At 34.4% G+C, this 27,639-nt stretch overlaps 5 protein-coding genes across 27 annotated transcripts; 3 read left to right on the top strand and 2 right to left on the bottom strand.

Annotated features, from left to right (window-relative positions):
• Positions 1–503: 503 nt before the first annotated feature.
• LOC114187948 (pentatricopeptide repeat-containing protein At4g28010-like) lies at positions 504–6,492 on the top strand. Of its 9 annotated transcripts, none has more exons than XM_028076387.1 (5): positions 504–739; positions 900–974; positions 2,738–2,779; positions 3,595–3,624; positions 3,874–6,492. In XM_028076387.1, exon 5 carries the CDS (start codon positions 3,987–3,989, stop codon positions 6,120–6,122), a length of 2,136 nt encoding a protein of 711 aa, XP_027932188.1. In that variant the 5' UTR covers positions 504–739; positions 900–974; positions 2,738–2,779; positions 3,595–3,624; positions 3,874–3,986; the 3' UTR covers positions 6,123–6,492. The 9 variants fall into 9 exon arrangements, with proteins under 9 accessions (XP_027932188.1, XP_027932189.1, XP_027932192.1 ...); XM_028076388.1 differs by having other exon boundaries at positions 900–979; XM_028076393.1 differs by having other exon boundaries at positions 512–739; positions 905–974.
• A 32-nt stretch (positions 6,493–6,524) lies between these two features.
• Positions 6,525–8,425, top strand: LOC114187949 (octanoyltransferase LIP2p, chloroplastic-like). Its single transcript, XM_028076396.1, has 4 exons — positions 6,525–6,895; positions 6,982–7,246; positions 7,339–7,489; positions 7,849–8,425. The coding sequence occupies exons 1-4, from the start codon at positions 6,738–6,740 to the stop codon at positions 8,166–8,168; spliced, it is 894 nt and encodes a 297-aa protein (XP_027932197.1). The 5' UTR covers positions 6,525–6,737; the 3' UTR covers positions 8,169–8,425.
• Positions 8,426–10,681: 2,256 nt separating this feature from the next.
• LOC114187765 lies at positions 10,682–15,380 on the bottom strand. 15 transcript variants are annotated; one of them, XM_028076123.1, is made up of 5 exons: positions 15,146–15,380; positions 14,906–14,985; positions 14,224–14,312; positions 13,689–13,917; positions 10,682–11,235 (listed from the first exon to the last, which is right to left on the bottom strand). In XM_028076123.1, exons 4-5 carry the CDS (start codon positions 13,831–13,833, stop codon positions 10,952–10,954), a joined length of 429 nt encoding a protein of 142 aa, XP_027931924.1. In that variant the 5' UTR covers positions 13,834–13,917; positions 14,224–14,312; positions 14,906–14,985; positions 15,146–15,380; the 3' UTR covers positions 10,682–10,951. The 15 variants fall into 15 exon arrangements, with proteins under 15 accessions (XP_027931924.1, XP_027931922.1, XP_027931927.1 ...); XM_028076121.1 differs by having other exon boundaries at positions 13,689–13,886; XM_028076126.1 differs by having other exon boundaries at positions 14,911–14,985.
• Positions 15,381–16,280: 900 nt separating this feature from the next.
• Positions 16,281–18,821, top strand: LOC114187683. Its single transcript, XM_028075990.1, has 2 exons — positions 16,281–16,574; positions 16,655–18,821. Exon 2 carries the CDS (start codon positions 16,680–16,682, stop codon positions 18,519–18,521), a length of 1,842 nt encoding a protein of 613 aa, XP_027931791.1. The 5' UTR covers positions 16,281–16,574; positions 16,655–16,679; the 3' UTR covers positions 18,522–18,821.
• Positions 18,822–19,337: 516 nt separating this feature from the next.
• On the bottom strand, positions 19,338–25,033 carry LOC114187345 (double-stranded RNA-binding protein 1-like). Its single transcript, XM_028075578.1, has 7 exons — positions 24,797–25,033; positions 24,154–24,255; positions 23,076–23,291; positions 22,377–22,478; positions 21,671–21,867; positions 20,869–21,088; positions 19,338–20,562 (listed from the first exon to the last, which is right to left on the bottom strand). The coding sequence occupies exons 1-7, from the start codon at positions 25,005–25,007 to the stop codon at positions 19,430–19,432; spliced, it is 2,181 nt and encodes a 726-aa protein (XP_027931379.1). The 5' UTR covers positions 25,008–25,033; the 3' UTR covers positions 19,338–19,429.
• Between the last annotated feature and the right edge of the window lie 2,606 nt (positions 25,034–27,639).

The raw sequence follows: 27,639 nt of genomic DNA, 5'->3' as shown, positions 1-27,639 counted from the left end.
TGTATTAGTTTAAAATTAATACTAACATGTCATCTTTCTACATATCTTATTCACATAAAAACTTCTGATCGTGCATATGATAATATAGAAAATTTGTATTCTCAGTAAATTATCATTATTGAAAAAGTGACACTTTTTTCATTCTATTAAGAGTTTATTTGTTTTATTTTATTCGTGTCAAAAAAAAGTACTTTTGTTTACAAAAATAATGATGTTTAATAATTTTTAAAAATAATCAAAAGCTGAAAAAATAAAATTAACAATTTCATAAAGTAAATTTTGTTTAAATTTTTTTTTAATTGTAAACAGACATGAATTAATTTTTCTGTTAAGCTCAAAATAACCACTAAATTGTTCTGTACTAAAATATTTCTATTTTACATTAAATAAGCTCTTGGCCTGAAAAACATTACAACAATATTAAATATTTAAAGAAGATAGTTGGAATCACGTGCGAGAATTACACCTAAAACTAAATTCTATTTTAATGACCCATTTAGTGGGGATTTTTTTAAAAGCCCAAAAGCCCTGAGTGAAGTGGGTTGGAACAGGGTTGGTGTCCTTTTAATCCCTTCTCGCTAAAAACTCTATTTCTCTCTCTCTGTCAGTTTAAAGTTTTGCCCGAAACTTCTTCTTCATACCCACGAACCTCGCCACTGTGCTCTCCTCCGTTCCCCGTTGAGCCAAATACATTCTTCGTAGAACAAAATTCCGGTTCCGCCTCCGAATTTCATTTCCAGTAAGTCTTCTTTCTTCTTTAATTTTTGTTGAGTGTTGGTTTTCTGCTTGATTGGTGGCCAAAATACATTTCTCACGCTTCTTTTGAGGAAAAACAGTGGATTCAATCATTCTCTGTAATGAGTTTTTTTTACTTAATCATTGTTGTTACTGGCTCCAAGGACAGAGGTACTGATACGAAGGGATAAAATTGGAGCTCAAACAAATTCGATCAAAGTGGGATCAAGAATTGAGAGGTCTGGTAATGATCTAAAGACTTTTATTTTCATAAGAATATGTGTAGTGTTGTTAAATCGACCCTTCAACCTAGCTTCAAAATTTTTCAGTTTTCTGAGTTTCTAGTAAGAATTTAATTGGTTCGGTATATGATTGTCAGAATTTGAATTTACTCTTTTCTGTCTTGTGATTGTAAAGATATAATCCTTTTTCTAATATGTTTTGTGGGTGTTGACCTAACCACCCTCATGGCCTTTCTTTCATCTTGCTTTCCCTGTTCTGCTTTTTCCTTCTTCTATTTTCTCTTCCCTGTTTTGTGGGGATGCTGGGTGAAACCGAAAGGTATCCATACTTTGCTTCAATTTTTCAACTGAATAAAGTAAGGTTATTAGATTCGAGAGTAGAGTCCTGATAGCTTCGTAGACTAGAGTCTATGAAAAATTGTACATAATATATTAATTCAGAATATAATCGCCACACGTACAAATTGTACATATTATCATATCAATTGCAGAATTTAATCACCACACATTATTACAAATAATAAACAATAATTTAATAACTGTAAAATAATTTAATTAAACACACATTAATTAATACATATCACAAAACATAATTAACATTGGTATCACAAAAATTTGAAACAGTCCGAGGGTTTAAAAGGTAAGAAGTGAAAATGCATTAACAAGAATTTGAAGCCGTCCGAGTCCTTCTGACATCGTAAACCAGTTTCAATAGATTAAAATAAAATAATTTATTTTTCTAGAAAACCAGAAATACAATAAATAAATTAAATAAAAAAACAAAACTATATATATATATAATGTTTAGTAAAAGGAGAAAGAGAAGAAGGGAATACGTACGCCGAGGGAACAACGAAGAGGGAAAAGAAAAGAAGGGAACAGTGACGCCGTTGAACCAGAGACCCGACGGAGCTGCGACGCGAGGCGACCGGAACTGCGACGTGGACGAGCGGAGCTACGGCGTCGAAGGTGATGAAGCTCAAACTCGAGATCACGAAATAGGTAAGCGTTCGATTTGGGATTTGAGCTTCGATCTCTGCTTACAATTGGATTTTGGATTTGGGTGGGGTTTTAGTTTGGGCTTTAAATCCGAATGCCAACGACATGTTTTTCTGTCATTTTATCCCGTTTTCCGAACTCGGTGACTTGGTCTCAAACTCACGAGTCTCGTACGAGTCAGCGAGTTAACTCCGAGTTTACTCCGAGTTTACTCCGAGTTTGAAAAATAACGAGTTTATATGCGAGTTAACTCGTCAATAGTGTCATGACTCGCAGACTCGTACGGGTTTACGAGTCAACCCGCGAGTTCGATAACCTTGGAATAAAGACTTCCCCAACACCATTTTAAAACTACTTGCACCATGGTTCATAGCTTAACCGTGTAATTCTTTACTATTGTAATAAAGTTTAAAAATTTACTGCAAATATAAGTTGTTATTCAAGTGCATTTCTATGATGCTTTATATGGCGCCCTTTGAGTGCTGAATTATTTTACGTCATTTTGAAGGGTGAGCAAAAAATCCAGTTTGCCGGATCTGTTCTATTTTTGATCCATTTTGGTCTGTTTAAGATCCATTTAATGAGATCTGGATTTTCTTCTGATCCGTATTTTATAACCTTTTTCAGATCAGATTTCTGTATTAGTTATATAGATTTTAAAAATAAAAAAATCCAAATTTTAAATATAGATCATATTTAGATAACAGGTAATCTGAACTTAATTTCGAATCACATGCCTATTCTCTGATTAAACCTTTCAGGAACCCTAAACCCTCTTCGTCGAAGAAGATCAAGGCTATAAGGTATGTTTCGTTTGTTCCTTTTTCTATTCTGTTCCTTTTCTACCAGAATTCATAGTCCATAGTTCACGTCTCATATCATAATTTTAGCAAAAGTAGGTCATATTTTCCTTTAGACAAATCGAAAGCAGACACAAGATAGGAGCCATATATAATTTCAAACATGAATTACACATCTTGAAACAATTTTAAGAAACTGCAATAACCACTCCAAAAATTGTAACCTCTTCCTCTACCAAGCAACTATCCTTCATTTGATACTTGATTGGTGAAATTATTGATAGGCATAAATCTGGGTGCACCATTTTCATGGCATGAGGCACTAATAAAAAATGATGCTTTTGTTTCCTTGGACTTGTGAAGAGTTTTACCCTTAAGGTTAATTAATTACTCATTCAACTATGTATATGACGTTGGTCTGCATTCACAATCCCTATTGCCAACAATGTGAATTGTAGATTCATATAGCATCCATAAGCTCAACAAGAATATATGTGCGAGCATTCATATCACCGGCATTGCCGCATGTTGTGTTCTCAGTGGTTAGTTCAGGGTGCTTACATAAGTGAATTAAGAATGCATCATTAGTACATGTAGTGAATTATGCAAAGGAGGTGAAATAGAAAGGGGCAGAAGACAAAACAATAATAAAAAATAGAGTAAATTATGCAGTTTCCTCAAATTACATTGAGACTCCGTTTTTTTAATTTCTTTTTAAAATCGAGGTGAAATAGACTCCAAAAGATATCATCTCATACAACATTGAAGATCAACTCCAAGTTTTGTTCTAAATGTAAACTCTAATATGTCTTTTGCAGGTACTATTCATTGACATTAGTGTTTATGAGGTAAGGGACTTCAAATTTTTTGCTTTATATATAGTATATTTAGTGTTTATCTAATGATATTCTGAGTTGTAAAAGTGACAGCATTAGTTATTTTATGATACGATGGGCATTTTAATATTTATATTTTAATTATTACTTTGAAATAAATATTCAAGTATTAAATTTTACATTTCAATTTAAAATTACACAGTAAAATTATAATATATTTTCCTATAGGTTTCTCACTCAGTTTCTCCTTCCCTTGCGCAGAACGCACGGAGGTGTCACCGTTGTGGTGGTTTGTGGTGTCGTCATAAACAAGGTCCCTAAGTTGCTCAGCTACCACTTTCCAAGTTCAGAACAAATTACAAATCCCTAAAGCAATGATCCTCAAACGCCTCATTAACCCTCCTCTTCCCCCAACTTCATCTTCTTTCACCGTTTATCGCTTCCATGTTTCAGCTTCTGCTTCAGTCTCCCACACTCCTCACTCTCTATCCGACGCCGTTTCCTCCTTTCACCGCACCATCAACGACCCCAATTCAACACCCTCCGAACTGGCGTGCAACTCTCTCATCAACGACCTACGCAAGGCACGACAATACGACGTCGTTGTGTCGGTTTACCGCAAGATGGCTTCCGCGTGCGTTTCGCCCTGGCACACTTCTCTCACCGCATTAATAGAGAGTTTCGTCAACACCCATCACCCAAGTTTTGCTGTTGGAGTCCTTGGTTTAATGATAAAATGCGGCTTTCGGGCTCATGTCTATAACATAAACCTTGTGTTGAAGGGTTTTTCCCGGAGTGGTCAATTCGACAAGGCAATGGATTTGTTTTCTCAAATGAAGAAAAATAGTGATTATGTGGCTCCTGATATTGTTACTTACAATACCCTTTTAACTGGATTGTGTAAAGCTAAAAGATTGGTGGAAGCTAGGGTTTTATTTGAGGCAATGAAGGTTGGGGAGAGCAAACCCAATTTGGTGACATATAGTGTTTTGATAGATTGTCTCTGTAAGAATGATCAAGTTTGTGAGGGGTTGGTTTTGTTGGAGGAGATGGAGAGGGAGGGTTTGAAAGCTGATGTGTTTCTGTATAGTTCTCTAATCAGTGTCTTTTGTGGCAAGGGTGATGTTGAGAGGGGGATTGAACTGTTTGACGATATGAAAAGGAAGAAGGTTAGTCCCAATGTGGTTACATATAGTTGTTTGATGCATGGTCTTAGCAAGATTGGTCGATGGCGAGATGCGTCTGACATGTTGAAGGACATGACGGCACGAGGAATTCGGCCTGATGTTGTTACTTACTCGGGTTTGGCAGATGGGCTTTGCAAGAATGGGAGGGCGGAGGATGCAATTAAGTTGTTGGATTTGATGGAGCAGAAGGGGGAGGAGCCAAGTACTTTTACATACAATGTTGTTGTGAATGGATTTTGTAAGGAGGATCGTGTGGAGGATGCATTTAGGATTGTGGAAATGATGGTGAAGAAGGGGAAGAAGCCTGATGTGGTAACTTATAATACGTTGATGAAAGGACTATGTGGAGCTGGCAAAGTTGATGAGGCGATGGATCTTTGGAAGTTGTTGGTGAGCGACAAGTTCCATATGAAGCCGGATGTCTTCACTTTTAATTATTTAATTCAGGGACTTTGCAAGGAAGGACATCTTCGTGATGCTGTGAGGGTCCATTCTACTATGGTTGAAATGGGGTTCCTAGGTAACATAGTAACTTATAATGTATTGATTGACGGTTATCTAAGAGTTCGAAAACTTATTAAGGCGTTGGGACTCTGGAAAAATGCAGTAGACTCTGGATTTTCTCCCAATTCAATGACTTACAGTGTTTTTATTCTTGGTTTGTGCAAAATGCAGGTGCTGAATATTGCAAAAGGACTTTTTATTAAAATGAAAGATTCTGGGATTAAACCTACAGTAGTTGAATACAATGCACTAATGGCATCTTTGTGCAGGGAAGATAGTCTGGAGCAAGCTAGGAGTTTATTTCAAGAAATGAGAAATGTGAATCATGATGTTGATGTTGTCTCCTTTAATATAGTAATTGATGGAACCCTCAAAGCGGGAGATACTAAACATGCCAAGGAATTGCTATCGGAGATGCTTAACATGGATTTGATCCCTGATGCCGTAACCTTTTCTATATTAATAAATAGGTTCTCAAAACTTGGGCTGTTGGATGAAGCCATGTCCCTCTATGAGAAAATGGTCTCGTCTGGTCATGTACCGGATGGTGTTGTATTTGATTCTTTGCTAAAAGGCTGTGGTTTAAAGGCAGAGACAGAAAAAATCATTTCCTTGCTTCATCGAATGGCTGATCAGGATGTTGTTCTGGACTCAAAATTATCATCTACCATCTTAGCATGCCTTTGTCACATGTCAAGAGATCTTGATGTAGAGAAGATTCTTCCAAATTTTTCACAACACACTGAACATACAACAAAAGGAACAACCATTAAATGTCACGAGTTCTTGATGAAGCTGAATGATGTTCATCCAGAGTAACAACCCCAACACACATCCAGATCCTGCAGGGTTCTAGTTGCTTCTCTCCATGAAAACATAAACGTGTTAGTCTTTGAACACCACCGTTGTGCAAGCTCAAGAATCAACTCATCATTTCTAAAGATAATAAAAGTAGAAGCTTTTATCACTTCCATTTTTTGGTGGCGTGTACTTTGATGACTGATTTGGTGCCTTGTGTCTGCTTTTATTAGTTGTTTTAGTTGAAAATATACAATTTTTGTTTGATGAATCAATTAAATGTGTGTGAGAGGAAGTCGTTTCTAAACTCAAATTATGAGTCATTGATATTGATATACCTGATTTGACATTTCTAAATATGTTGAGAAATACCATGAAACAATTTTAAGTAGATCGCTCAATTGGTATATTTATCATGTGCAGAAGGGCGTTGGAAAAGATTGTCCCCCTCCCTTTTCATGTTCTCTTTGCAAGGCTCATATTCTATGAACTCAGGTGGCAATGTTCACACTTTTGGATTTTGGGTTGTGCTCATTGGTCCCCTCATTCCTTCCAATTTCCTTTGATTGCTCCATTGTTTTCACACTACACATATAGTAGGTACCATTTCAGAGAGTTAGTTATAGCAAATTAGACATGATTTTGTTAGGTACATATTGTTTCACCACAGTCCCATCAACAGCATCAGCATACCCTTCTCTACCTCTAGGGTCCTACATTGATCTGCACAAGCCACTTCTATATTCCAAACCATCCAAATTCACCTCTCTTGTAATCAATGGCCATAGAAGGATGTAAGTTGCATTGTTCTTATCTTCCCTTTCCATTAGTATCCCTCTTCCTTACTCTTAAAAATCTAACCATTAAACTAAATTTGCAGCTGTGATCTCTTTGATTTGCATCAGGAGCAAGTCCCTTATGAAGTGGCATGGTCTTGGCAAAAGAAAATTGTCAGGGACAAGAGGGCACAGATTGAAAAGGAAGGAGATTGTAATGACACCCTTATTATTCTACAACACCCTCCTGTTTATACATTAGGCACTGCTAGTACTGTGGAGAACCTCAAGTTTGACATGAAAAATGCTCCTTTTAATATTTATCGCACTGAGCGTGGTGGAGAGGTTACATACCATGGTCCTGGTCAGGTGCTTGCACTAAATCACTTGCTACAGTTTAGATTCCTATTTTTATTTATTTTGTATAGCAGTTCATAACATAACTGTGCTTTGCATTACAGCTAGTCATGTACCCAATTATCAACCTCCGAACGCACAAGATGGATCTTCATTGGTACCTTAGGACTCTTGAAGAGGTTGTCATTCGTGTTCTTTCTTCAACATTTTCAATTCAGGCTTCTACGGTGGAAGGTTTAACTGGTGTTTGGGTTGGTAAACCTCTAAATTCTATTTATATAACACTTGTAGTTTCGTATTTTTTGTTCTGCTTCGTATTTTTTGTTCTGCTCATTAGCAGATAATAGTTGTTCTGCCTTAGAGTTATCTTGTTTAACACTAAAGTATTTTCAAATATGATCCAATAAGATCTTTCTCTTTTAGCCATAACATGTGTGTCCATTTCATATGACATTTCCCGAGGGATTTATTTGAGATGATAAGATTTTATTTTCATACATAAATATCCAAATTAAATCAAGATTAGTAATGCATTACAAGTTAAATAAAAAATTATGCTTGTGACTTTGTGATGGTTCAAATAATTTTTCTTTTACCTTGGTAATGCATTACAGGAAATGAGAAACTGGCAGCTGTTGGCATCAGAGTGTCTAGCTGGATAACCTATCATGGCTTGGCACTTAATGTCACAACAGATTTGTCTCCCTTCAAATGGATCATCCCATGTGGAATTCGAGACCGTCAAGTAGGAAGCATCAAGGAGCTGTTGGTTAGAGAGGGTGTTGGTCATGGAAGAGCTGATTTGCATCATCTGAATGATGCTAGTCTTATTCATATTACACATAAATCCTTGCTTGAAGAATTCTCACAAGCATTTCAACTTGAATACAGTTACAAAAGCGTTTCTTCCACCATGTTGTATGAAAGGAAATGAAGCTCTCTTACCAAATAAACACAGCAAGGTTAAATTTGTATCATCTGTTCTGCAGTAGAAAACACTTATGAATCGCTAGATGATAAAATTTTTGAAACTATTGAGATTGTGGCTCATGTATCTTGAGGATGGCGTTTGGTTTGATGTATTTTGTTCCAAGCAGGTACACGTTTGGAGATTTATGAAACAACCATCATCACAATCGTCAAAAAAACCCAACAATGTAATGAATAGTTCTGTCTTGTTTTTGAAAAAAATATTATTCATGCTTGTTTTACTGACCCTTGTTAATTTGATGGTTGATGTATATTATTTATGATGATCAAGATTTTTTTAGTATGAGTTGGTAATTTTGCCAATTTCTGTCAGTATTTTGTATTTACGAAAGTGTCTAATTCCTCATTATCGTTAATTGATCTTTGGAACGAAGGAGCATTTGGTTTAAAACAACACGTTATCTTTTAATGGTAATTTATCTTAAATAGATTGCAAAAGGTGTTAGAGTAAAAAACTTGTCTCAGCATGATATTTAAGAAATCTATCCTTTTTCGGTTTATGCTTCATTTGGTTCAATGAAATATTTAGATTAAAGCTGAACATAAACTACTTACTAAACTAAACAAATACACCAAAGTCAAACTAGAAACCAAATCTGGATTTTATTTATTTACAAATTAGAAATTAAACAAAATAAGAGCTAAACTAATAATTGAATTTAAAAACACTATTAACACATTCTTGAAAACAAGTAATTTTTACCCTTTAAACTAAATCTGAATTAAAAAGAAGAAATTACAACAGAACAACACCCAAAAACAATTCTACTAACTTTGAAATATTCAACAAGATTTATCACACCCCACACTTGAACTATTGCACTCCAGGATAAAGTAAAAAAAAAAAAAATACATAAACATAAAAGAGAAAAAATTTACAATACTGAATTGAATCACACTTTCACAGCACTGCTGCAACCTGAGAGCTCCTCAGATCTGCCAAAATCACTTTCCAAAGCCTCAAGCTGGTTAAAAACAGGTCAATTACAGTGGATGCAACAGAAATTAATCAAACCATGCTCTAAGAATTAGAATTAGCCTCACCAGGTAGTGTTTCACTCATATCACTCAAGTGTTTAAAGTTAAAAGTCTGTCAGCACATGAAAGTTAGCATTACCATAAATTTGAGAAGGTTCTAATTTCACCGCTTATCAATCAATCCACCAAAGATCTCAAGGACTTGATTCAAGCAGTGAAATAAAAATCAAAACAAGAATTGACTATTCAAACTAACAAGAAAAACTAGAAGTAGAAACCAACATAGTGAAAGAAACTAAGACAGCAAACCTGATGGCTAAAACAAGACTAAAACAGTTTCTAATCTAAAAACAGCAAAAGAATTAGCTAAGCAAGTTTAAAATGATAAAAGCAAGATAAAAACTATGCTAATTACTAAAAACAGCAATGAACTTAAAATTTTACTATAAAAACTGGAATTATACTACTAACAGAACAAAACTTAGTTAACTAAACCCAAACCAACAAATGTGATCATATTTGAACTACTTCTACAATTTTGAATCAGAAAAGTATGACTAAAATTAATGCTCACTGCCAAAAACAATGAAACTAAATCAAAACATCAAATATGAACTGGAATCTAGCTAAAAACAGCAAGGGGGTATAAGTCAGCTACCAAAATACTACTAAATTTTGTATCTGAATCTAAATCTGCATCTATAAAACTGAAACAGAACACTAAAAATAACAAAAGCAGAACAAAATCAAATAGATCACTACTCAGTAACGTAATCCTAAGTACCTAAACAAAGTTAAATCAACAAGATGAAATTAAAACTATATCTACACACTAAGAACAGCAAAGAATGTATATTAATACTGCAATCAGACTAGGAAACAGATTGACTCTTGAAAGGTTAACTCAAACCATATTCAGCTAAAATACTATGTAGTAAGTATATCCAAAAAAAAAAAATCATGAAGTAACATGTGACAGTCATTGTTCATAATCGTTAATTAGTTAATTATTTGAATGACGTAAACAAAAAATGACCAAATTGAACAAAATTGATGAAAAATGAGACCTAATTAAACGAAAAAACAATATTAGAACTAAAATGACAAAACGGAACGAAAATAGGATCAAATGTATATTTTAATCCTAAAAAAAATAGTTATCTATAATTTAGCCTAAGTCAATTTTTTTAGTTCATATAAAAAATAGATCAAGTTGGGACTAACACAATTAAAGGATGTCGTAACTAACAAGTTTAACATTCTTTATCAAAATGGCAATTAGTACCTAACAAGTTTAACATTCTTTATCAACGTGTAAGTAATGAAAATAATTCTCATATCAATTAGAGGAATTTTACCACATTCAACAAAATCTTCTTCATACGTAAAGTCAAGGGATCCAAACCCTTGTCTTTTCATCATGTTTACACAAACCAGTTACATCAACTTTGTGAAACTTTGGTAGTTAAAGTATAATCGTAAGAATAAACGTGCACTTAAGCCATGAGATTCATTGCACTGTTCAATGACAGTGCCATTACTATGATTTTGCTTTGCTCTCTATAATATTATCATTTACAATTACTCAAACGTCTCATGCTTACTATTTCTGGGTTCTAAAGAAACACTGGAACACAACTTCACCTACATGTATAGTATAAAGAGAATATGTTCATATGCTCATCAGTTTTGAACTAGTTCAACCAAAGCATAAACTCACAGATTCAGAAGAACAAGACCATACACAAATCATATGCAGTACGTTGGAACATTGGTGGGTCGATACACAAAGGTCCTGACATTGTGTGAATATCCCGATGGGTGATTGTAACTGAATTTGACTCCCAAGCTGCCCTCACCAAGTTGAGTGCACTGTTCATGGAAACTACTGATTGGTCGAGCTAGACATGCATCCCAACGATCACTCTCCGGCATTGTCTCGGCCACTGTGTATATCCCCTTGGCATCTGTGAATGCCTGATAGTTTAGAACCTCTCCAGACCTGGTGATGCAAAGAACAGCAACCTCAGCACCTACAATAGAGCACTGAAGTCAATTACCTTTTTGTTAAGAGAAGGAGATATTAGTCTAATAGTACGTGAGAATAAGTTAAAATTGATATATGGAAATCGCATTCTGATTTGTGAGTTGCAGCAACATTTAAAATGCACCAATAAAAGGAATCCTGTGTGAATCAACATAGACCACATTGCAAGTTTAAATATTTCTGAGTGATTGATAGTGAAGTAGTACAGTTAGAAAATGGTGAAAAGAACAACCATAAGAAAGGGAAATACAACATGAAACTGTAAGGGAGAAATATGCATGAATATACTTCAGCTTCAAAGCAATTGTAGAGGATGGCAAGATGACCAGTGAAATCTCCTTTGTTCAGTTTTTTGTATGATTGTTAAATTTCAAAATTAAATCATCACCTGAGGAATGATATGAAAGTTGAAACTATGAATCATCACCCAAATGGTTAAATCTGAAAATGGAATTGGATTACATCAAAAACCAGACACGGAAGAATAAGAAAGAAGGCTTGTTTCTGATAAGAGACAACATTATATTAGGTTGCATTGCACATAACCAACATTAAATGTTGTCATAAGTTTATCGGAAGAACAACCATTAGACATCAGTGGCATACAATAGGATCTTCAGGATAAAAATAAGGAATTTCGAATCATCAAACTTTTGAAAACGAGAACAATCAACCAATTGAGAGGTTTTCACCGCGACAAGAATCAAACCCTTTGAGAAAACGAGTTTAAGAGACACATATCTGCAACAAAAGGATAGAAAGATAGATAGGAGTTTATCCCTACGAATTTGGTCTTCATTACTATATAAACTTCTCCTAGGACAGCAATACTAATACCCTCCATCTCTTATATCTCTCTTAACCAAAATCTTTTGAATAACACTACAAACTACTTTAGTCCTGTTTGTGTCGCGAGGATGTGAACAAAAATGTTAGGGAGTAAAATATGGTTCTCGTAGAAAATTTATGGCAGAGATGTTCAATTAATATTTTGAGGTTTAGCTTGGGACACGCTCATAGCAAACTAATAAAGGGAGGTGGTCATAACATACATTATGATATTTCATTATGCATTTAAGGAGTTTTGAACATACAACATATCCACAAGCATAAATCAACTAACACAATACATGAAACAGTGTTCTTAAAAAAGATGAAAGGGTAAGAAAGAAAAATTAGAAATCGTCACAATGATTAGACATTAACAATCATTGATACAAATAAACTTCAAGAAATGGAATGGCAAAGTGAGCAGGATGAAGAGACTCAATGAACATCTTTTTTCATCTATTCATACCATCATTCACAAAAACAACATATCCACAAACATAAATTAACTAACACAATACATGAAACGGTCATCTTAAAAAGATGAAAGGGGTAAGAAAGAAAAGTTAGAAATCGTCAAAAAAATTAGATATTCGCAGTCATTGATACAAGTAAACTTCAAGAAATGGAAATGCAAATTGTGTAACATGAAGAGACTATCATGAAACATCTTTTTTTAATTAGTCATATCATCATTAAAAAATCAATATAGTTTGACTGGATCAGGAACACAAATATTCTCAGATATCAAATTCTACTTGGGATTGAAGGAAAGAAAAATAATTTCACTCCCACGAGAGGTTTATCAAGTAATGCATTCTTATGAATATCTCCAAATCCTTTGATCAAACCAATCAGCCCATCTCATTCTCCTTCTGTTAATTAGTAAAAATATACAAACAAACAATCCATCAATCATCATCATCATCCTCAAATGTGAATAAACAACTTCTAGAAACATCTTCCTTGTTCCATCTCATATGCCACCAGGTCTAACTGGCCAACTGTGACTACACAATACAGTATCCGCAACCAAAATTTTGACTGCAACTATAAGGTTTTTGGGTCAGCCACTACTGCAATTGTACCCATATATATCCGCAATTTCCTACAATGATCAGAACAAAACTGCAACTGCTACCACAATTTAAAACCTTGGTATTCTTTTGCTGTATGACAAATTTACTCTACAGGGTCAAACAACCAGAAAATCAAGCAAACAATTTGAAGGCCTAAACGGTTAAAACGCTAACAACTATCAAAGATCACAACAAAACAGCAACTGCTACTGCAATTTAAAACCTTGGTATTCTTTTGCTGTATGACAAATTTACTCCACAGGGTCAAACAACCAGAAAATCAAGCAAACAATTTGAAGGGCTAAACAGTTAAAACGCTAACTAACCACACCACTGATAACACGCATAAGTGAAATTTTCAACCCAGTTAAACAATCGGTGGAGAGTGATATGGATAATTTACAACAGCAAAAAGCAAACAATTTTCATCAAAAAAGGAATACACAATCCAGAAACTCAATCAAAACGACAAAAATTGAAACAAAACTCATATTGAAGAGAGAGAGAGAGAGAGAGTGAGTGAGAGGAAAACCTTCAACCACATGATCTTCAGGTCCAAGAGAAGAATCTCCACAAACATCACAAACAACTCTTCCATGGATTTCACCAGTCCAAGCACTCACACCCAAAACAAAAAGCAAAAGAATCAAACCCGTCACAGTCTTCGGTTTTTCCATGGTTGAGATTGAGAAAAACAGCAAAAAATGGCACCTTTCTCAGAGAAATGCTTCTGGGTTTACAAAAGGTGAAAATGAATATACCTGTCAATTTAACCCATTTCACATGACTTGACCCTGACCCACATGCGCTGCGGCCAAAAAAGCCCACAGGACCAAAAAACCCCTAATTGAAAAAGCCCACAAGGCCAAAATACCCACAAAAGTCCCGAGGGGCCAACCCATGGGCCTTCTTTAACATAAAAATTAATTATACATGCAAGAATCCTGTCAAATTTCAATTAAGGCCTCAAGTATTGAATATATCCCATGCTTAACAATGTTTATAATTAACAATAAAGAATAAATAATATTGAATAATTATAACATCATCAAACTTTTATACTTAACCTCAATTACAAAACAAGAGCTGAAATTTCTTTCCTTTCCTGAAATCACCCTGGAATTTCCCCACTTTAACTTTGTAATAGTAATGGCACCTAGAAACAATAATATTCAACAAAGCCCTTACTCTTTCGCAGAACCATGAGAGTTATGTGGTGGAAAGTAAAAAAGGTCGATTATGATTTCAATTGGCAACAAACCATCATATACAACTATGAAATCAGCGATAAAAATTCACATAATTTTCACATAAAATGTCAGAATAAGAAAGTATTCCATACAAATCTTTGGTCCCAAAATCACACAGAAAAGTAAAGCAGAGAGAGAAAGAGAAGGTTTTCATGAGAAGGATGGAAGCAAAGTATGGATACCTTTCGGTTTCACCCAGCATCCCCACAAAACAGGGAAGAGAAAATAGAAGAAGGAAAAAGCAGAACAGGGAAAGCAAGATGAAAGAAAGGCCATGAGGGTGGTTAGGTCAACACCCACAAAACATATTAGAAAAAGGATTATATCTTTACAATCACAAGACAGAAAAGAGTAAATTCAAATTCTGACAATCATATACCGAACCAATTAAATTCTTACTAGAAACTCAGAAAACTGAAAAATTTTGAAGCTAGGTTGAAGGGTCGATTTAACAACACTACACATATTCTTATGAAAATAAAAGTCTTTAGATCATTACCAGACCTCTCAATTCTTGATCCCACTTTGATCGAATTTGTTTGAGCTCCAATTTTATCCCTTCGTATCAGTACCTCTGTCCTTGGAGCCAGTAACAACAATGATTAAGTAAAAAAAACTCATTACAGAGAATGATTGAATCCACTGTTTTTCCTCAAAAGAAGCGTGAGAAATGTATTTTGGCCACCAATCAAGCAGAAAACCAACACTCAACAAAAATTAAAGAAGAAAGAAGACTTACTGGAAATGAAATTCGGAGGCGGAACCGGAATTTTGTTCTACGAAGAATGTATTTGGCTCAACGGGGAACGGAGGAGAGCACAGTGGCGAGGTTCGTGGGTATGAAGAAGAAGTTTCGGGCAAAACTTTAAACTGACAGAGAGAGAGAAATAGAGTTTTTAGCGAGAAGGGATTAAAAGGACACCAACCCTGTTCCAACCCACTTCACTCAGGGCTTTTGGGCTTTTAAAAAAATCCCCACTAAATGGGTCATTAAAATAGAATTTAGTTTTAGGTGTAATTCTCGCACGTGATTCCAACTATCTTCTTTAAATATTTAATATTGTTGTAATGTTTTTCAGGCCAAGAGCTTATTTAATGTAAAATAGAAATATTTTAGTACAGAACAATTTAGTGGTTATTTTGAGCTTAACAGAAAAATTAATTCATGTCTGTTTACAATTAAAAAAAAAATTTAAACAAAATTTACTTTATGAAATTGTTAATTTTATTTTTTCAGCTTTTGATTATTTTTAAAAATTATTAAACATCATTATTTTTGTAAACAAAAGTACTTTTTTTTGACACGAATAAAATAAAACAAATAAACTCTTAATAGAATGAAAAAAGTGTCACTTTTTCAATAATGATAATTTACTGAGAATACAAATTTTCTATATTATCATATGCACGATCAGAAGTTTTTATGTGAATAAGATATGTAGAAAGATGACATGTTAGTATTAATTTTAAACTAATACAATAACATGTGTAATACACAATCTCTCTCTATGGCAGAGTTGTATTAATTAACTATACGCATATGAAAATTATTTATATATATTAAATTTAAAATAAATTTAGTATATAAAATATTACTTGACTAAGTGATGTAATTCTATAAACCAATGTTGTTATAATAAACATAACTATTACATAACATATAATTTTGCTATTAATTTCACTTATAAAAATTGTAACAACATAAATAAATGTTTTTCTTTGAATATATATATATATATAATATAAAATGGTTACCTTAAAACAGCATTAAAAAACTAATACGTGTAAAGATTAAAACTAATAACTTTTCAATATAAAAATTATAAGATAAGATATACATACTTATAGAAATTAAAGGAGTTATAATAGTTAAAAAAAATAAAAATCTCCTTAATCCAAGTGCTGTCTTCAATTAAAAGTGACGTGTGGAACATTTGATGACTACATGTTCCAAGGAAGAACTCAAACGCTGACATATTACTCAAACTTTTCAAATTCTCTGTTCTCAGTTCTCACATTCTTTTTTGGGTTCAAAGAATTCTACTCAAACAAAGTGAAGGTTGTGTTGTTTTGTGAGCCACGAAATCTTATTCAAATATCAGTAAAAGAAGCTTCCCTCTGATAAAGTGCAAGACATGATCTAAAGAAAAGAAAGAAGCAAAAAGTTTGTAAGTTCAAAGGTCCTTTTCAGTAGGGTTGTTTCTTATCCATTGGTAGATTGATGTAACTCTTCTTTCTGTGTTTTCAGGTACTTACTGATTTGCGTATATAGTATGGAGCTATCACAGAACGCTATTATCGAAGCAAAAGAAGAACTCATGGTTTCACCATTATCTGGTGGAAACCCAATTCGAAGAACTGCTTATTTTATCAAACCCTGCATGGAAGGTTCAGCAAATCCTCCTCATTACATGTTCTCTTCTGGAAGAACAGCAACAGTTGCTTCCAACCCCGGAAAGCTGCCACTAGAAGTGATATACAGGGGATGGCATAATCCAAATCAAGAATGGAATACATGGGTTCAACAGATGCAACAAAAGTATGAATATATGTGGATAAAGGCTGGGATAGACCAAGCTATCAAAGCTTCTACTTTTCTTATCTGTAGAAATGATGAGTTGATTCTTGAGCTTGCACAAAGGTGGTGTTCAAAGACTAACACGTTTGTGTTTTCATGGGGAGAAGCAACTATAACCCTGGAGGACCTGAATGTGTGTTGGGGTTACTCTGTCATGGGAGAGCCTTTCTCTAGACCTCTTGTGAGTGATGAGGAAAAGGAAGTAGAACATGAGTTGATTACTGTGTTTAGGATGTTTTTCAAATCGAAGGCCAAAAGGGCAGATCATTATCCATGGATGAAGTATTTCATGAGTAATGAAAACAATTTGGAACATGAGGCATTCTTGTGTTGCTGGTTGTCGAGGTTTGTGTTCCCTGGTAGATCATATAAATCCATTCTGAAAAGTGTTTTTCCTATTGCCATACAGTTAGCAAGAGGGACTAAACTAGCTCTTGCACCTGTTGTCTTAGCCAACATTTACAGGGATTTGAGGTTGCTGAATGACAAAATCAGAATTGTCAAAACAGTGGAGTTAGAAGTTACATTGTTGGCTCCTTTTCAGTTGGTCCAAGTTTGGGCATTGGAGAGATTTCCCTCGTTGCAGCCGTGTCCTCAAGTAGTTGAGCAAGGCCAACTCTTGATGGCTAAATGGCACACAGTGAAAATGGTTAAACATGACAACTTGAAATTGATTTTGGACTCTTCAAGAGCTGGAAATGACTTTATTTGGTGTCCATTTGTGAATTCTCCTCCTCTTCAGCTTTACAATGAAAATGACAAGTGGGTATGCAAAAATCCCAATTTTGATGATGAATTAGAATCCTTTGCTCGCTGCATGAGACTCTCAGAGTTGGAGGGCATGGAATGTGTAGAACATTACTGCCCTAATCGTGTTGCTATGCAGTTTGGGATGGATCAAGACATTCCTGGTATGCTAGTACCTCACAAAGAGAAACCTTGGACAAGTTATAGTGAGCTAGTAACAGATACATATTTGTACATTGCGTTATGTGCCCGCCATAAGCCAAGTGTTACTTCTAAGTACTATCATTGGTGGAAGCAATCAAATCAAAGTAAGGAAAGAAGCAAACATTATGATTGTGTTGAAAGAAGCTCAAAACATGCGTCACCAGTATCATTATATGTGAAGAAAGAGAGCAGCCTATCATGTGGCCCACCACTTGGTCTTACTTGCAAGATTAAGAGAAAACTAGAACATGATTTTGGTGAAATGGAAAAGCGTCCGGTCATTGAGTTGTCCAGTTCTTCAAGTGAAGATACATGTGTTGGTGATGAAGAAGTTGAAAATGTTTCTGGTCCTGTATCTATTGTTTTTCCATCCTTAAGAGCTGAAGAATCAAGAAGTGTCAAAGACAACAAAAATGGAGACAAAATCAAGAATTTATTTTGTGATAGAGATGGTGTCAGTGATGTGGAAAGGAAATATGCAACCTCTTGCATAGAAGAAATAGCTTCTGATCTTGAAAGCCGGATGGGGAGGCTTGAAAGAGTGGTTGCCAAGCTTAAAGCAGAAAAATTAGGTCATAAAGTTTAAAATGTTGGAGTCAAAGCTGAACCGTAGTGTCCTTTTTTGTAAATGAAGTCCAAGAATCCTGTTTTGCCATTATAGAGCAGAGTTCCTTAATCTGGCTAGTAGAACAGAATGTGTAGATTGCTAACTTGTATTGCTGCTTATTTTGATGCGATGGTCCCTCTTTTTGGTACAACCTGTGTAGTTTGCCTTTACTTGTTTTTTAGCAATGGTTACGTTAAAATGAGATATTTGAATTTTGTTTAATTCATTGATAATTCTCTTGACCGAAGTAACAATATTCTTTGAAACGTGAATATTGTCTTGTACTCAGAAGCAAATTCAAATTATGTGCAGACTTGTATGGAATGGTTAAAAGAATAGCTGAGAAAATTACCAAGTGTATTTGTTCTGCTTTTGTACCTCACGTCCATTGTTTAATTCAAATCTATTTCTGTCTCAAGTTGTTTTAAGTTTATATGCCTTAAGATTAAAAAGGATTAACTATGTTAGAATTTATACAGTTTGTGAATTTAAATAGGCAAGAGGCTACTTGGGAATTTCCTAATTCTATTTGCTCCTGCTTTCCAGAATTTGTCCGTGAGGACAAGGCTAATTTTATACAGGGTGACATTGATAGGAACCATCCCTTAAAATGGGATAAGCCATTTCAGAATTATCAACGAAATGAATATAGTTTTTTTTAGTCTAAAAGGCCAGAAGGATGCTGAATTATGTCTAATTGCATTGGCTCTGTAATGCTGTGAAATCTTTCTAGGAAGTGAACCAGTGCTAACTAAGATGCTATAGTAATAGTATCATGTTACACTTGTTTTTGCAAAAATTCATGTCATGTAATTCTGCAAGTATATATAAAAGGAAATACATGTTAACAAGTAGTAAGGTTTTGGTTTGATAAGCTAATAATTTTTTCAACAGTGACCAAGTTTTGTTATCTTTAATTTTTCAATCACTGTCTCCAGTTTTTTGATTCTCTGTTCAAGATCGATTACATTCATTCCAGATACACAATTATAGCTTTCACCTTGAGCCCCAGATAGGCTCACTCCCTCAGTAGACAGCCTTGCTTCTATGCTCCAATTTGCATCTTCAACCTCTTCCTTCAAAATCAATGGTTCAACACTATCTTTCCCAACCAGTTTTGCCTGTGGTGACATTCTTTTAGCATTTTTGTAATCTATAGTAGAGGCTGAAGAACTCTGGTTGGACAAATATTTACATCTTGCCGGAACTTCAGCATTGATATTTTCCTGATCTTTGAAACCATCTTGAGCATAATTTCCAGAAGGAACAGTTTTCAAGCGTTTAACAAGAAATTCAGAAGGCACATTAGCATCACTGTTACCTTTCCTAGCATTTAAAGCATCATCACTAGATTTTTCAGTATACACAGTGCCACCAAGTTTCGGAGGAAAACCGGGAGGAACATCAGCATCATTACCATTTGTACGATGAAGTGACCTTGGACTTCTCTTTCGCTGCACAATATTCTTGGCAAAATCATGTTGATCTATTACATTCATTCCAGATACACAATTATAGCTTTCACCTTGAGCCCCAGATAGGGTCACTCCCTCAATAGACAGCGTTGCTTCTTTGCTCCCATTTGCATCTTCAACCTCTTCCTTCAAAATCAATGGTTCAACAGTATCTTTCCCAACCAGTTTTTCCTGTGGTGACATTCTTTTAGCATTTTCGTAATCAACAGTACATGCTGAAGAAGTCTGGTTGAACAAATTTTTACATCTTGCTGGAACTTCAGCATCAATATCTTCATTATCTTTGAAACCATCTTGAGCATAAATTCCAGAAGGAACAGTTTTCAAGCGTTTAACAAGAAAATCAGAAGGCACATTAGCATCACTGTTACCTTTCCTAGCATTTGAAGCATAATCACTAGATTTTTCAGTATACACAGTGCCACCAGGTTTCGGAGGAAAACCGGGAGGAGCATCAGCATCATTACCGTTTGTACGATGAAGTGACCTTGGACTTCTCTTTCGCTGCACAATATTCTTAGCAAAATCATGTTGATCACACATCACTGGTAGTAAAAAATTAAAAATAGTGAGTGGGAGAGTCTCCATAAGGTCATTTAATTATTGTAAAATTTATATTAGGACTTCACAAAATAGTATAATTGATCTAGAACCATCATCCAACGTTTGAGATGTCATGATTTAAGTAGATGTCATGCCTTAAATAGAAGTCATGATTTAAGTTCAGGTCATTCAAAATACACAAAAGTAGAGGTAAAGTTTTTGGTGATATATCAAAATTTTCTGAGTGTTTCTTATGCATGGAAGCAAAATAAGGGATGTGCACCAATGAAGTGGGACAATGAACTTACACTTTTTTAAGGCAATGTAAGCAATCTTTGCAGCATCCTCTTCTGCCTCTTTCTTGAATCTACATCCCTTTCCATGAAATTCCTCACCCTCTACTTCCAAGGTAGAGAAGAAAGTTGGCCTGTAGGGAGAACCAGCCTGCATAGTTTTATATGTTGGTTTGTGAAAGCCTTCTCTCTCAGTTAATTTCATTAGTGAAGTCTTGAATGAATCAGAGTCACCCTGGATAAGAGGATACAACTCCATATTCAATTGTAGCAATTTTTAATGAAGACAGAACACACGAACATACATGTGAACACAAGAATAGATTTGACCTTTGAACGAAGTTGATCAATTTAAAATCTAAATGCCTTCCATACATAAAATTTTCTTCACACCGACTAATAAGTAAACATTCAGATATTATATATAATATAGAGATCGAACAACTATTTTTAAACAGAATTTTTTTATGTAAAGACATTCTAAAAAAGATAAGACAAAAGAAACTTACTAAGACATTCTATATTTTTAACCTGGAAAACATCAGTATAAAACATATTCACTTTTAATAAATTTTTTCCTCATGAAAGGATAACTGTAAAAGATTAGGAACTAAGATGGAAATTTAACTAATTTGTCATATTACTTTTTGTTTGTACGTTTTTCTTGGTCACAGCAAGTTTTAAAACTGTAGCTGCACGAAAAATACACAAAATAGAGTTCCCTCTTGGTAGTTGAACTATATAGGTCCTCATATTTTTTTTTTCTCCAACATTCTTCTTAGTTAGTAACAATGTTAGACATTAAAAGGACACTTGCCATCTGAAATATGTCAGGTGATAATAAAATTGAATCAGAAGCTCGCTCTGTCTCTTTTATAGTGTTGGTAAATGAAGGACTTTCAGTAGAATGCCCATCAACTAGCACTGTGGCCTTATAGTCATTTGCTGGAGGCAGATCCTCAGTTTTACATGCAAACACAGGTGGATGAAGATTGTTCACACTCGAGCATTGTTCTGCAGATGAATTTTGTGAATACAGTCCATATCTAGAGAATTGAGTTGAGTGATGTTGTTAGATGATGAAATGGAAACAGAAAATGGTAACAATCATAGCATAACTATCGTAGATATGCAAATACAGTAGTGAATAAAATGAAAGGAAGTCAACAAAAAACTTCTAAAGATTCCACCACAATACAATGAGCTTGAGTTTACTGTTAGAATAAGTTCATTAGTAGTTTTTTGTTATTAATATATGTAGAAACTATAGTAGTTATGACTCTGAAAGTCATTGAAAATGTTTGTTCATTGAGATAAAGATAACAATAACATTGAAATAAAGATAAAAATAACCTTCGAAATACCAGACATTAGGATTGCCATAAGTCATTTGCAGAAGATACACAGAGACAAGAATGCATTGAATACATTTGATCTTTGTCAAGTGAACTAGCAACAAGAATCGATATACAGCAGAGCTTCCAAACTAAGTTCAAAAAGTAAGGAGGAAAGGCATCATTCACCATCTATAATAACTGAAAATTGTGCTGGAGTTGAACTTTGCTGAGGTTTCACCGCTCTAATTTGCTCTTTTGTATCGTCTTTAGAAGTTTGTCTTGGAGATCCTAGGCGGTCATAATAGAGAACAAAATTAATTGGTGCACAATTGTATAAAGTTAGGTCAACAAATTCTACCCTATTGTATGAACTTAATGTAATATTACTAGTTTCTACCATCGTATTGTTTTCTGCATCATTTTGTTAATACAAGACATGATATTAAGAATGAGAACTAAAGAAAAGATTTTTGCAGCATTGATTTAGATAGTTTTAGAATATAAGATAGATGCCAAAATTTCATCCTTAAATTCAATTTGTTTGTTATGAAATCAATTAAGGTTAGAAAAAAAATTCATCGTTAGCGCTAACTTGAACTCAATTGCAACTTATAGTCTACTTCTGATCAAAGAACTCTATAGTTTCTCAAACCATTTCACATAGTGATTGTTTCTAATCCAAAATCTCAAATAACTCCTTAAAATTGTTGTAATAATAAGATATGATTGTATATGAACACAAACACAAACAATCTAAGGAATAAAGTAGACAACTCCCTTCACAAAACAGGAATTCACTACTTCAAGACTTTCATCTTTATCAAGAAAAAACAGTAAAGAAACCAACTTTCCAAGGAAACTGAGAAAGGAGAAGAGGTGGAGTACCAGAACAGAAGCTGAGGAGAGCAACCATGGCAGCTTTGTTTTCAGCTTCTTTAATGGAACTAGAGGCACTGGATGAAGTGAAGATGACACCATTGACATGAACATTAGCCTTAAAGCTAGGTATATGATCTGGACCACTTTTCATGCCAGAGTACCTTGGCAAACCCCATTTTCTCTTGTGGCACAGCTCTTGTAACTTTGTCTTGTACATTTTCACTTTCAAACACAACAAAAGAAAAAAATGCTCATCGAATAATACATACATGAGAGGAAGAACTAATGTTGATGATTAGATTAGTTTTAAGTAAAATCAAATCCAGTTTAAAACCAATGCATAGAGAACTTTTAAAATCAATTGAAAGAAATCATATTAGGAATAGTTTTTAAGAAAATTATTGTAAAAGGCAATAAAGTTTGCTAGGACATGTGAATTCTAAGGATCAATATATGTTAGCATGTGCATTTAACACTTTATTTTCACTTATCATATATCATTAATTTTAAGTGAAATTAATCTCAAACTTTAAAGGATGATTATATGATAAGATTGTTTTTTCTTATCTTAATACATAGTGTTCGATTAGATTCTCTGAGAAGAAATGCTTCCTCCATGAAGGAGAGTGATTGTTGTTGGTTTCAGTCTAAAGTTTATTTTATGATGCTTGCTTAGAAAATCATATAGAATGTGTGTCTTTTGACTTTGAATTCGAAGAAAATTTGAAAACATGTTTTTTAAAAGGGATTGTTACTGTTGTTTAATTAAAACATACACACTAAAAAAATCTATATTTACAAATTTTTCCTTTTAGCTTTGAAATACTAGACATTAGGATTGACATAAGTCATTTCTAAAATTAATCTTGTATGCGTTTTACACCTTATAGCTTTCTAAATTTACAAAGCCAGAATGAATGCAACCAGGTTTTTGGAGGGTTTGATGAGAATATATTGTTCATTAGAATGGAACTAGAAGGAAAATAAAAGTAAAGTATTGTTTTTCTTTACTAGATGTTTAGAATCCACATACAGCAAAGCTTGCAAACTAAGTTCAAAAGTAAGAAGGAAAGTCATCATTCACCATTTCTAATAACTGAAGATTGTGCTGGAATTGAACTGTCCTTAGGTTTCACTGCCCTAATTTGCTCTTGTGTACCGCTATCAGAAATTTGTGTTGAAGATCCTAGAGCGTCATAAAGCACAAAATTAATTGGTGCACAATTGAACAAAATTAGGTCAACAACTTCTACCCTGTGATATGAAGCCATAATATTGAGAATTAAGAATGAAAACTAAACAAAGGGTTTTCATTAGTATTGATTTAAATAATTTTAGAATTGCTGAATTTGATCATTAAATTCTACTTGTCTATTATGAAATCAATTAAGGTTATAAAAAAATGTCATTGTCAGTGCTAATTTAGACTAAAGTGCAACTCATAGTCTACTTTCGACCAAACAGTTTTGTAGTTTCTCAAACCATTTCACAGAAAAAAGTGATCGTTTCCAACCCAAAATCTCAAATAACTCCTGAAAACTGTTATAATAATCTATGATTGTATATGAACACAAACACAGAACAATCTAAGGAATAAATCTGACAACTCTCTTTACATAAAAGGAAATTCCCTACTTCAAGACTTCATCTTCATCAAGAAAAAACAGTAAAGAAACCAACTTTCCAAGGAAACAAATAAAACCAACAAAGGAAAAGGGGTGGGGTACCACAAGAGAGGTTGAGGAAAGCAACCATGGCAGCTTTGTTTTTAGCTTCTTTAAGGGAACTAGAGGCACTGGAAGAAGTGAAGATGACACCATTGACATGAACAGAAGCCTTAAAGCTTGGTATATGATCTGGACCATCTTTCATGCCAGAGTACCTTGGCAAACCCCATTTTCTCTTGTGGCAAAGCTCTTGTAACTTTGTCTTGTACATTTTCACTTTCACACACAGCAAAACAAAAATGCTCACCAAATAATATATACATATGAGGAAGAACTAATGTTGATGATTGGATTAGTTTTAAGTAAAATCAAATCCATTTTAAAACCTATGCATAAAGGACTTTTAAAATCAACTAAAAGAAATCATATTAGGAATAGTTTTTAAGAAAAATACTGTAATAGACAACAAAGTTTGCTTAGGCATGTGAAATATAAGGATCAATGTATGTTAACATGTGCATTAACACTTTATTCACTTATCATATATGATCAATTTTAAGTAAAATTAATCTCAAACTTTAAAGGATGATTTTTTTCTTATCGTAATTCATTGTGTCTGATTAGATTCTCTGAGAAGAAATGCTCCCTGCATGAAGAAGAGTAATTGGTGGTTGGTTTCGGTCCAAATTTTATTGTCTGGTGCTTGCTTAGAAAATCACGTGGGATGTATGGTCTGCTTTTGACTTTGAATTCAAAGAAAATTTGAAAACATGTTTTTTTAAAAGGGATTGTTACTGTTGTTTAATTAAAACATATACACTAAAAAGGGCTATATTTAGAAATTTGGCCTTTTAGCTTTGTTAAAACTAGTTAGAAAGTTGATTTCACTTGTCTACTGTAAAATACCTTCTTCTAATTAATTCACTACTCCATTTCCTATCTTTAGTAATATTTTCTTAGTAACATTTATTAAAATGTTACAATATATAAATTTTACATACTATAATAATATTTTAAATATAAATATTACTATAATAATATTTTAAATATAAATATTACATGTCTGTTTACAATTAAAAAAAAATTTAAAACAAAATTTACTTTATGAAATTGTTAATTTTATTTTTTCAGCTTTTGATTATTTTTAAAAGGTTTAATTACTTGTAAGGTACCCACTTTGGGTCAAGGGTGTCAATTTGGTACCCGGCGAAAAAAAGGTTTCAATTTGGTACCCAAGTTATTTTAAGTGCATCAATCAGGTACATCCCGTTAGATTGTCAGGAACGGCGTTAAAATGTTGGTGACGTGGCAATGGATAACGGATACGTGTCATTGAAAGGAGAAGACGTGTAAAAAAAATAATTGTACAGTGTGCAGTGGTGGTTTAATGAAAGATGAAGTCTAAATTTGCCCTAACTCTTAAATGTACCATATCATCTTCTTCTTCCTCTCCATTCGGTTGCAGGTTCAGAGTTGAAAAGGTGGCTTCTCGATTTGTGTCTTCTTCTTCCAATCAACTCGTCAATGTCTCATCTTCTTCTTCCTCTCCATTCGGTTGCAGGTTTAGAGCTGAAGAGGTTGGTTCGTGTTGTGTGTCTTCTTCTTCCAATCAATTCTTCAATGTCTCGCAGTGAGGGTTGTGCGTGTTCGTGGACATCACAAAAAAATAGTGTCTCCTCCCCTACTGTTTCATATAGGAGTGCGGGTGGAACCCAAATGTGCTACTGTGGGGAGGTTGCAACGTTGAGAGTTGCTAAAACAATTAAGAATTTTGGAAAACAATTTCTTGGGTGCCCTAACTACAAGGTATGAATTATTGTTTAAATTTTTGCTTTCCATAATGTTTGTTGGTGGTAAGCATTTTTGTGGGTTTGATTTCATGTGACCAGCGAAGTGGTGCAATAGTCTGACTTGCTTGTGTTGGTAGAGTTTGACTTGCTTGTGTTGGAAGAGTATGATTCTGTTGCTGTGAGACTTCTGTAGTCTGACTTGGTTGAGTACACTGAGTTGGTGGAATAGGCTGACTTGGTTGAGTATGGTCAGTTTGTGGAGTGCTCTGGCTTGGTTGAGTAGGGTCTGCAGGTGTGTTTTGTTGTGTTCCAGATGGAGCAGTTTCTGCTGGTGCAGGAGGAGCATGTGGGCAACTTGTTCTTTTGTGGCCAATTTGTCTACACAACCCACATTTTTTATGGGTACCACCTTGTCTCAATTGAGTGTCATCTTTCCTCAATTCCCAAGCCTCCAATCTTCTTTTCTTTTTCGGTCTTCCTGGAAGGACCCTCTTTGTTGGAGGCAAAACATCATTTGCAGCAGTGATCTCCCACAGATGAGGCCCGTTGACAGGGTATATGAGTGACAAATAAGTCTCTTCATATGTAGATGCAAGAAACCAATGTGGAAGGAAGTCTTCAGCATTCAGATTTAAAAATCTAATAGCAGTCAACGCATGGCAGCATGGGATTGCTGTTATGGTCCACTTTCTACAGCTGCATTCATGTTTGTCAATGTCAACCACAAATTGTTCTCCAATCATTGACCTATGACTGACCTCAAATAATCTTTGTCCTAACCAGCTGTTATGAATGCAAAAAGATAAAGTGATTTGACATTTGAAAATGAATTGTAACTTTATCAGAATAATGTATGAGTATTACCTTGGAAGCCAATATTTAGTCTTTTTTGCCTCCTCTTCCATTCTCTTCTTAATTCGTGGGCAGATTGTACCTTCAAATGTACTAATCCTCTTTCTATTGCTTGCCCATCTCTTCATGAGATAAATCCGAATTTTTTCCATCATACTTATAATTGGTTTGCTCCTTGCGTCCACAATTGTACTGTTGAACCCCTCAGACATATTATTCACCAGTGTATCACATGCAGGTATGGCTGTAAATCTGGACCTA

This window comes from Vigna unguiculata, chromosome 6 (genome assembly GCF_004118075.2).
Source record: "Vigna unguiculata cultivar IT97K-499-35 chromosome 6, ASM411807v1, whole genome shotgun sequence".
Taxonomy (NCBI): Eukaryota; Viridiplantae; Streptophyta; class Magnoliopsida; order Fabales; family Fabaceae; genus Vigna; species Vigna unguiculata.
Note: the sequence above shows the minus strand (reverse complement) of the source record. Positions and strands in the feature narration are given on the sequence as shown.

Bases quoted from the DNA above. Each gene is read 5' to 3' on its own strand.
- LOC114187948 (XM_028076391.1), top strand. From the start codon at position 3,987: ATGATCCTCAAACGCCTCATTAACCCTCCTCTTCCCCCAACTTCATCT.
- LOC114187949 (XM_028076396.1), top strand. From the start codon at position 6,738: ATGATTTTGTTAGGTACATATTGTTTCACCACAGTCCCATCAACAGCA. The intron at 6,896-6,981 runs GTAAGTTGCATT...CTAAATTTGCAG, and splicing joins ATCAATGGCCATAGAAGGAT to CTGTGATCTCTTTGATTTGC. The intron at 7,490-7,848 runs GTAAACCTCTAA...AATGCATTACAG, and splicing joins TTTAACTGGTGTTTGGGTTG to GAAATGAGAAACTGGCAGCT.
- LOC114187765 (XM_028076123.1), bottom strand. From the start codon at position 13,833: ATGGAAAAACCGAAGACTGTGACGGGTTTGATTCTTTTGCTTTTTGTT. The intron at 11,236-13,688 runs GTTTTCCTCTCA...GCTCTATTGTAG, and splicing joins TGAAGATCATGTGGTTGAAG to GTGCTGAGGTTGCTGTTCTT.
- LOC114187683 (XM_028075990.1), top strand. From the start codon at position 16,680: ATGGAGCTATCACAGAACGCTATTATCGAAGCAAAAGAAGAACTCATG.
- LOC114187345 (XM_028075578.1), bottom strand. From the start codon at position 25,007: ATGTACAAGACAAAGTTACAAGAGCTTTGCCACAAGAGAAAATGGGGT. The intron at 21,868-22,376 runs GTGAATGATGCC...ATTCATCTGCAG, and splicing joins ATTTTCAGTTATTATAGATG to AACAATGCTCGAGTGTGAAC. The intron at 20,563-20,868 runs GTAAGTTCATTG...TTTTACTACCAG, and splicing joins TTACATTGCCTTAAAAAAGT to TGATGTGTGATCAACATGAT.